Source organism: Drosophila subobscura, chromosome U (assembly GCF_008121235.1).
Source record: "Drosophila subobscura isolate 14011-0131.10 chromosome U, UCBerk_Dsub_1.0, whole genome shotgun sequence".
In the NCBI taxonomy this organism is placed as follows: domain Eukaryota; kingdom Metazoa; phylum Arthropoda; class Insecta; order Diptera; family Drosophilidae; genus Drosophila; species Drosophila subobscura.
The window spans coordinates 518,311-527,810 of NC_048534.1; the positions used below are offsets into that span (position 1 = coordinate 518,311).

The 9,500-nt window shown below is 44.7% G+C and overlaps 1 protein-coding gene across 1 annotated transcript; it reads left to right on the forward strand.

Moving 5' to 3' along the window:
* Nucleotides 1-4,064: 4,064 nt before the first annotated feature.
* On the forward strand, nt 4,065-5,882 carry LOC117901029. The gene has a single exon (XM_034811632.1). The coding sequence runs from the start codon at nt 4,065-4,067 to the stop codon at nt 5,880-5,882; it is 1,818 nt and encodes a 605-aa protein (XP_034667523.1).
* Nucleotides 5,883-9,500: the final 3,618 nt, after the last annotated feature.

The window sequence follows — 9,500 nt, forward strand, 5'->3', positions numbered from 1 at the left end:
AAACCCTTTCTTACCTTTCGCAATGCTGCCGATAGGTTTTTAAGCGCAAGTTTTGCTTAATTTATAACGAGGATTACAATAAACAAACTAATCTACGGCAATAAACACTAAAAATCCCCCGAAAAACTGTTCTCGCAGGAAGAGCACAAGACAGGAGCTGGTACATAGATACTAGCACTGGGAAGAGGACTCTTGGGCATTGAATTTGCTGCGTCTTATACTTTTTTGTTTGTTTTTTTTCCAAGCTAAATTGCAGCGAATCCTTTGGCCTTTTAAATATGCCATTTCCGTTGTGAGATTATTTTTCGATATCGTATGATTCGAAATTCTTACGAGTGTCCAATATCCAGGGGGACCGGATGCGGCTGCAATGACCACCAGCAGATAGGCATCATCAACCTCATCGACACCACCATCGCAGTGCAGGGCTTCAGTGGGTGGACGGCAGAAGGGTCAATGTGCGTGCTTCAGCCGCCGCTCGATCCCTTTTTCTATTAACAATAAATTTGTACGATTTTTATTTTGACCGCAATGAGGTTTTTATACCCGGTACTCGAAGAGTAAATATGGTATATTGTATTTGTGGGGAGTAACGGATGTACATATGTATGTAACTCACAGAAGGAAACATTTCCGGCCCCAAAAAGTATATATATTCTTGATCAGCAGTAATATACGAGTCGATATATCCATGTCTGTGTGTCCGTCCGTCTTGTTGAGCGCGTGGATCTTAGAGAGCTAGAGCCACCAAATTTTGCATCCAGATGGCTGAAAGCTCACACTGTTACAAGTGTATTTTTATACCCGGTACTCGAAGAGTAAATAGGGTATATTGTATTTGTGCGGATAACGGTTGTATGTAACGCACAGAAGGAAACGTTTCCGACCCCATAAAGTATATATATTCTTGATCAGCATCAATAGCCGAGTCGATTGAGCCATGTCTCTCTGTCCGTCCGTCCGTCCGTCCGTCTGTCCGTCCGTCCGTCCGTCCGTCTGTCCGTCCGTCCGTCTGTCCGTCTTATTTGTCTGCTAGTTCTCAGAGACTATAAGAGCTAGAGCCACCAAATTTTGGCACCAGACCCCGCCCCCTTCCGCCCACGCAAAAGGGCGAAAACCTCCCAAATCTACAATTTTGAAGATAACAGAAAACTCAAAACGCCATTCCGTAGGGAATGACCATATCTATCAGATCACTAAATTGTGATCCGATTGGATCATTATTATAGCCACAATGAAGAAATTAATTTTCAGTGGCCAAACCCACCCCGTTCCGCAGCTTATATTTGCTTCGCGCAGTGTGTGGCGGTCTGCCCCTGCCGTTCCTCCGCCTTTGCAATAGCCGTGGCTAAACCCACCTCGTCCCGCAGCTTATATTTGTTTTTTGAAAATTCTCTCATTCACACTCCGCTTCGCGCAGTGGCCGCACACTGGCCGTCTGCCGCTGGATCTGCCTCTGCCGCTGGCTCTGCCTCTGCCGTGAGTCTGCAGTGTGTTGGTCTAGAGAAGGGGGTCGAGCTAAAGGAGCGTGTTGGTGTGAGAAGTGTTGTAGATGTAGATGACAGATGAAGAAAAAATTTAAAATTTGACAAATAACCGCTAATGTACAGATGTAGTACTGAGTGCCGGGTATAAAAGTTGTGACGCGTAAGAAGCGTCTCACACGTCCCTTCTCGTTACATTTCGCCCCGCCCCCTTACGCCCACGCAGATGTATTTAAGATGTGATGTAGATGTAGAAGTATATGTAGATGACATATGACAAAATGTAAAATGTCAAATGTAAAATCGACTCGGCTATATACTTTATAGGGTCGGAAACGTTTCCTTCTGTGCGTTACATGTATCCGTTATTCCCCACAAATACAATAGAAGCGTCTCACACGTCCCTTCTCGTTATTTTTTGGCGTAGAAGTGTGGAAAGCGTCTTTACAAGAGCAGGCGAAAAAAACTGCGCAGATTTCATCAATCTTTTGGAAAATAGTTTTGGTGCTTTCAGTGAAGAAAGCGTGTGCAAACCTTTTATAACCGTGAGTGAATATTTTTAAATCATAACTTGACTTGCATGTAGTACAGAAAACAAACAATAAATATCTGGGTTAATTTGGAATGGAATGACTTTCTTGGCCCATGGTTGTGAGTTTTTTAACTAAAGAAATCGCTGAGCGATTTATACGCCTCACAAAATATATTTGTTATGATAATTGAATATTTTTTAAATAAATTAAAATATAAAAAACTTGCCGAACCTTTTGCACAGTTTCCCACTACAATCTGGCCCTGCTCTGATGTGTAATTATCCCAAATGCAACGCCTAAAGAAGAAGTTTAGAGACTACGCGCAATCTCAAGATTTCATCATAGATAGGACTGTGTGTGTACTCCGTGTACTAAACCCATGACCAAGCTTGGGAATCGGATGAACAGATGAGGGACAAAACAAATGGACAAAACGGGACGCGATGCGATAACCAAAAGGATGCCATTAAGGACAACGGTTACCATCGTTAGTGAAGCCATTAGTTTGTAGCGTCAATATGCGAAAATCACACACATCCAAAAGGATACAAAGCTGGATGAGGCGGATGGACAATGTTGCAAAGTAAGTGTATAATTGCAAGTGGCACAAACACACACACGGAGATCTTTTTGGGGGAACAAAAGCGAAGCGAGCTGTAATAACTTTAGCAGGAAAGAGTGAGATAGACACTGATACCCACAACTGGACACAGAAATGTCCATCTACCACTAATGTGTCCTTGGATTGGATACGAATCTGCTGGACAGCAGCAGCAACAGCAGCAGGAGGAGCAGCAGGATTGCTTACAGACTCACGAAGTTTGCAACGACAATGGGCCCCAGCAACGAAACAATAACAATAAAACAAAGAACAAGACCATGGGACGACGGTGCCGGGGTAGTGTACGAGTAACTGAAAATAATTTCAGGGATATTATCGCCACCGTCGGCAGATGTCCCAAGTGCGATATGAGGCCCGAGAGCCGCAACTGGGACTTGATATGGAAGGAAGCACAGCTAAAGGACACGGGCGCATCAACATAATGTCTACTTTACAATGTGGATAAACTTGCAAGAAAAAGAAATCAAATCCATATCGACACAGAGGGACAGAGAGAGCGAGGAGAGGAGAGGAGAGGAGAGCGAGGAAGGGGGCATCACAATCCACTCCGCCCACACCTGGAACAGAGCACAGGGAGTGGGTCTGGTCCGCCACCGGACATCCAATTGTCTGATGGTCAAATCGGTAGCAACCCCCTTTGGAGCACTCACTGGCCACTCGCACGCCACGTTGCAATAAGTTAACTTGACCATTACGAGGAGGACAGTGCTGCCGGATGGTGCTGCTGCCTGCTGGCTGCCTGGGTTCTGGGCTGCTGCTAGCACAGCCGGGGACAAATCCGAAATCCATACTCGTAAACAAATGCAACTAATCGCCGTTCATGTTGAACGTGTTCACGGCTAGGCAAACGTGAAATTGTGGTAAACCACACAGTTCCCAGGCAGCTCACACATCCGCATACACATACACATACCAAATCCTCATCCACTCGTGGATATTTGCTACCACCGGAAGCATCCATTTAGTGCGGGGGTTGGGGGCGGGCTTAGAGCTCTGATTTTGATGGCAGTTTTTAGAGTGAAACAAGCTAAGGCCACAAATGAATTATGTCGGAAACAAACCAAAAGATTTCTTTGGGAAACATGTGGTTTTTTCTTTATAAATTTGAAGTTAAAAGCCTGCCTGCCACCTCTCGCTTCTCAAATGTCCAGTAAAAAAAACAGACTATCCTTCAAAACGAATGACAGCAACCGTTTTTTTAGTTTTCTTTTGCCAAGAAGGCTTTGAAATAAGTGCCTACCTAATATTTGCATTTTGCGATTAAAAATAATATTTAATCCACTCGTTTAACTGACTTTCGAATGAGAAGAGCTTATGTAGAAGAGGTTTCTTGAATTTGCCAGGTATTATACTCTAGTTTTACCTTAATTTTGTTGTTATTTAGTTTTCAACCCAATGTGCATTTTGCAAATTCTTCAAGTAAAAATGTCGGCAGAAGGCGATTTGGATGATTTCGAGTCGTGGATGGCTATGCAAGGACCCGAAGCTGATGCTTTGGGTGTAGCTGATACAGCTGAAACCGCGGAGAGTATTAGTCAACAGCTGAAGGAGGAGCAGGAAACGATCGAAGAGCGCTCCGAAATCCCAGCAAAGCCCGATGATAACTTTGAGCCATGGAAGATAGATATGACCGAATTCGATGATCCTACGCAGATGTCTTTGGAGCAGCTGGAGGAAATACAACAGATGTACTTGCGCCGCTTGGAGCACGAGGATTTGGAGGATGGCGAGTTCCTGGATACGGAAGCCTTGGCGGGACAGAAAGAGCGCTCGCTCTCGCGTCGTCCGGATCTGGAGATACAGCGAGCAGTCAACGATCGCTCCACTGCCCTGCAGCGTTTGCAGGCCGAACGCTTGCACAAATTCGCAAAGAAATCGAATGAAGGCGGCCAACACCAGCAAGACAGAATCTCTAAGTGGGTGCCTGATGGCCACCGGGATCGGGGTAAGCTCAGCAAGAAGGACAAACGTCTGCGGGAAGTGTGCAAAGTAAAGCTTAGAGCTTCGGACATCTACTCTGACAGCTCGAGTGATTCGTCCGGCAGTGAGGCAGACAATGACGATGATGGACTAAAATCGAAGACAAGTCCAACCTTGCGTAGTAAGCTTGAAGAGCTTCATAAAGTGGTGCTGACACGGAGCCAACTAACTGACTTTGTGGACAAGCCCATATTCGAGGAGACGGTTATCGATTGCTTCATCCACATGCCCGGAGAGAATCTACAGGCGACAGTCTATCAGATAACAAGCGTGGTTAAAGCGAAGCAGCCTTATCAATTGGGCAACAAGTTAACGCATTACATGCTACGCCTAAGCCACGGCAGGTTTCACCGCTCTGCGCGCTTGGACAGTATATGCAATAATCCCGTGGAGCCTGAGGCATTCCAGAATTGGATTGCTAACTGCGAGAAGGACAACTGTCCGCTGCCGGAGCTCTCACTACTCGCGAAGAAGCTGCAGGACATCACAAAGGCCACAGACTATCAATTCTCCGAAGATGATGTGGCTGCAATTATTAAAAAGAAGCGAGAATCGGGCCAGCGGAAGGAAAAGATCGCTGTGCTCAAGATCCGACTGATCGAGCAGCGCGACTTGGCATTATCCAATAACAATCAGGAGGAGGTAGCACGCTTGGAGAGCGAGATTGAGGAGATCGACCGGGATCAGAACAAGCATCGTTTTGGTTACTCAGGAGTCAAGAAGAGGCTCCGTTTTGGGGGTTCACTGAGTAGTGGTCTTAAGCCATATGTTCCGAAAATGACGATGCCAGAATCGCAGCATCGCCGTGAGGCCGCTCTGGTGCCAGCAATCCCGCGTCCCCAAAAGTCGCGTGGGGCACTCGCCACTGCTGTTGCTCCTCTTCCAGCTGATGGTGATGCTGATAGTTATCTATCGAATGGTGACGTTCCTTCTGTCGATGTCGCATGTCCGTATATACCGAGATTACTACAAGTCTCTGACAAAGCCAAAGCTCCAGGGTGTCAAAGCATCGCTGCACGCCTTTTAAAACCTGTGGCTGCCAAACAATCATTGTCTAAGATCTCACCCAAGCCAAAGAACATCGAGCTTGAGCGCTTCACGAAGCGCAAATGCAAGAAAAGCTCGACAGGCATTCGCAGTCGTGAGTCCAGTGCCGACGTGCCAAAGGTTGAGGAGTCGCAGGAACCACCGAAGAGTACCATTCTGTACGAGTTGCATAATTTTAACGTGGATATAGATATCTCAGGATTCTGTGGTGGGTAGCATAAAAACGGGGATTTGTTATCTATGTACATGTGTCCTGTCCTACTTGTACATTTGGCATTTGAAATTTGGCAAAAGTCCAGCTATAGGTCCACCAGCATCGGAATCGCCAGCAATTGGAGACGAAATGTGAAAAAATATTTTATCATTAATAATATTACCAGCAAGCCAAGCTACTTAATAAACAATTTAGGCAACAAATACAAATACACAGGATAAATCGCTCTCTTTCTCTCTCTTTCTCACTTTTCAATAGACACGCACACCACTTTCCAGTGACTATAAACAACACCAATCATGTGTGCGGGCGGTGCAGTGGAGGGGAACGTAGTTGTGAGCTGTTGCACCAATCAACCATTCCTGTGCCGCCAAAAGCCTGTTGTAATCCAATCGAATGGGTTGGTTGGACAATGGCTGGGTGGGACAGGGTCTATAGCTGTGGATTTTGCACACTCTTTTAATACTTTCTTGCAAAAATTTGCATATATGCTGTCAAGTGGGAAGTAAAGCGATTTCGAATCTTGGAAGCTTGGAATGGTAGGCGCTGTCGATATTGGAAGCGAGCTACGATACTCCGATCGATAGTTGTACATATGTATATTTGCGCTTGAGCACTGTTTTGTTTCATGTTTTCGTTTTTCGCGCTTATCAAATAATAAGTGATCCCCAATATCCCAAAGGATGATCAGTGTTTAAATAAGTGTTTCAATAGTGTTTGGTTGTGGGGGGAGGTTCTTTCCAGTAAGTTCCGAATTTTAGTCTTCCTTCGAATTGCTTCTGGTAGTTGGGGGAAAGTCGCGGGATTTCGACGAAGTAATAAAACAGCGCGCGTGCGAATATGTTCCGTTTATTCGTGACACTGTTTTCTTCTATTCTATGCTTACTTCTACTCTAGTTGGGCGCGCAGGCCGCTGCTCAGCTTAGAGCTTTTGGGTTATAGGTGAGTTTGTTGTTATACCCGGTACTCGAAGAGTAAATAGGGTATATTGTATTTGTGCGAATAATGGTTGTATGTAACGCACAGAAGGAAACGTTTCCGACCCCATAAAGTATATATATTCTTGATCAGCATCAATAGCCGAGTCTATGTCGTCTGTCTGTCTGTCCGTCTGTCCGTCCGTCTTGTTGAGCGCCTGGATCTCAGAGACCATAAAAGCTAGTCACCAAATTTTGCATCCAGACTTCTGTATGCTCACACTGTTACAAGTGTATTTCAAAAATGAGCACCACCCCTACCGCCCCCGCAAAACAGCGAAAACCTCCCAAATCTACAATTTTGAAGATAAAAGAAATCTAAAAACAACATTCCGTAGGGAATGACCGATTGGATCATTATTATATCCACAATGAAGAAATTCATTTGCAGTGGCTAAACCCACCCCGTCCCGCAGCTTATATTTGTTTTTTACACATTCTCTCGTTCACACTCTGCTTCTCGCAGTTTGTGGCCTCTGCCTCTGGCGCGTCTCTGCTTCTGCCGCGTCTCTGCCCTGACTCTGCAGTGTATTTCTCTAGGGGAGGGTGGCGAGCTAAAGGAGCGTGTTGGCGTGAGTAGTGTTGTTGATGTAGATGACAGATGAAGAAAAAATGTAAAATTTTACAAATAACCGCTAAGGTGCAGATGTAGTACTGAGTGCCGGGTATAAAAGTTGTGACGCTTAAGAAGCGTCCCCATAAAGTGTGTTTGTGTAACGTGAGAACATGGTGCATGCTTTTCGGCATGAACAGTGTTGAAGCTTGGTATGAAGCTAGTACTCAGAGACTAAAAGCTAGAGTCATCAACTGTTACAAGAGTATTTCCAAATTTCTCTCAAATCCACAGTTTTGAAGATAGGAGAAAACTACAAATGGCTAAAAAAAGCTTAAATGATTACCGATTGGGTTTAGATTGGATTTTTTACCGTGGCTACCCCTACCCCTTCCAGTAGTTTTTTTAGTTTTTGATCATTCTCTCGTTCTACACTCTGCTTCGTGCAATGTGCGGCTCTAGGGGAGGGGGCGAGCAATAAGAGCGTGTCGGCGTGAGAAGTGATGTAGATGCAGGTTTGTCCATATGTACATATGTAGTAATGTATGTTATGTATGTGTATGTAATAAAACCTCTAAGGTACTGGTGGTCTTGTGACGAGTAAGAAGCGTTTCCCGTGGAAATGTGTAGGCAGCAAGCGATCCTGGCCTGTACGTAATAACTGTGCACAAACGAATGTATGTACATATATAAAAATTGCACGAATTTTGTATGTATGATGTATGTATTTTTACATCAATTCCCCTTTCAATGCTTATTTCTAATTTTTCAGCAGCTTTAAGGATGAATTTCATGAGCTTTGGAGCTTTGGCGCTTGTGGGACTAGATATATGGTTAACATAACATTTTTCACACACTACCGCACGTATGTACATACATATGTATGTATTTATGTACATACATATGTACATACATACATATCCATTCAGCCAGTGGTAAATATTACTAGCAGAACGCAGGTATCATTAATAATACAAATAGAAACTCATTCATAGTCAGTCCCCGCAGCATATCAGGAAGGGGGGCGTCAAAGTGGAATTGGATTCATCTGGAAGGAGGCCGGTCATAATTGAAGATGTGGCGCCCCTTGACCTGATCCAACCATGGGCAAAGGTGACACTGGAGGCCTTCGACTGGCAATAAAATAAATGCCCATGTACTGATGAGTCATCAGCATAATTTTAACGATTTGCCCCATTCGAAGAATAAACGAGAAGGGACGTGTGAGACGCTTCTTACGTCACAACTTTTATACCCGGTACTCAGTACTACATCTGTACCTTAGCGGTACATCACACCAACACGCTCCTTTCGCTCGCCCCCCTTTCCTAGAGCCACACACTGCAGAGTCCCGGCAGAGGCAGAGGAACGCGAGAGGCAGAAGCCGCACACTGCAGAAGCAGAGTGTGAATGAGAGAATGTGAAAAAAACAAATATAAGCTTCGGGGCGGGGTGGGTTTAGCCACTGAAAATTAATTTCTTCATTCTGGCTATAATAATGCTCCAATCGGATCCCAATTTGGTGATCTGATAGATATGGTCATTCCCTACGGAATGGCGTTTTAAGTTTTCTTTTATCTTCAAAATTGGTTTGGGAGGTTTTCGCCGTTTTTCGAGGGCGGAAGGGGGCGGGGCTCATTTTTTAAATACACTTGTAACAGTGTGAGCATACAGAAGTCTGAATGCAAAATTTGGTGGCTCTAGCTCAACAAGACGGATGGTTCAATCGATTCGGCTATTGATGCTGATCATGAATATATATACTCTATGGGGTCGGAAACGTTTCCTTCTGTGCCTTACATACATTCACTTTGTGCACAAATACAATATGCCCTATTTACTCTTCGAGTACCAGGTATAAAAATAAACCAATGGACACGGCACACCGAACGCCAGGACCCTCTGGATATCGTTGGACTCTAGTTTGAACGTGTCACGAAAACATTTCGCATGCATTGACTTTTTATGGCATCCCCAAACGGAGAGAAACGGAGAAAAACCACATGCATAGATTATAACGAGGAGGAGAGTAGCACTGGGAATTCAAAAATAATGCAAAATCATTTAGAGGAACTTTCTCTAGGAACTAC

Excerpts from the sequence above, each read along its gene's own strand:
- LOC117901029 (XM_034811632.1), top strand. The coding sequence starts at position 4,065 with ATGTCGGCAGAAGGCGATTTGGATGATTTCGAGTCGTGGATGGCTATG.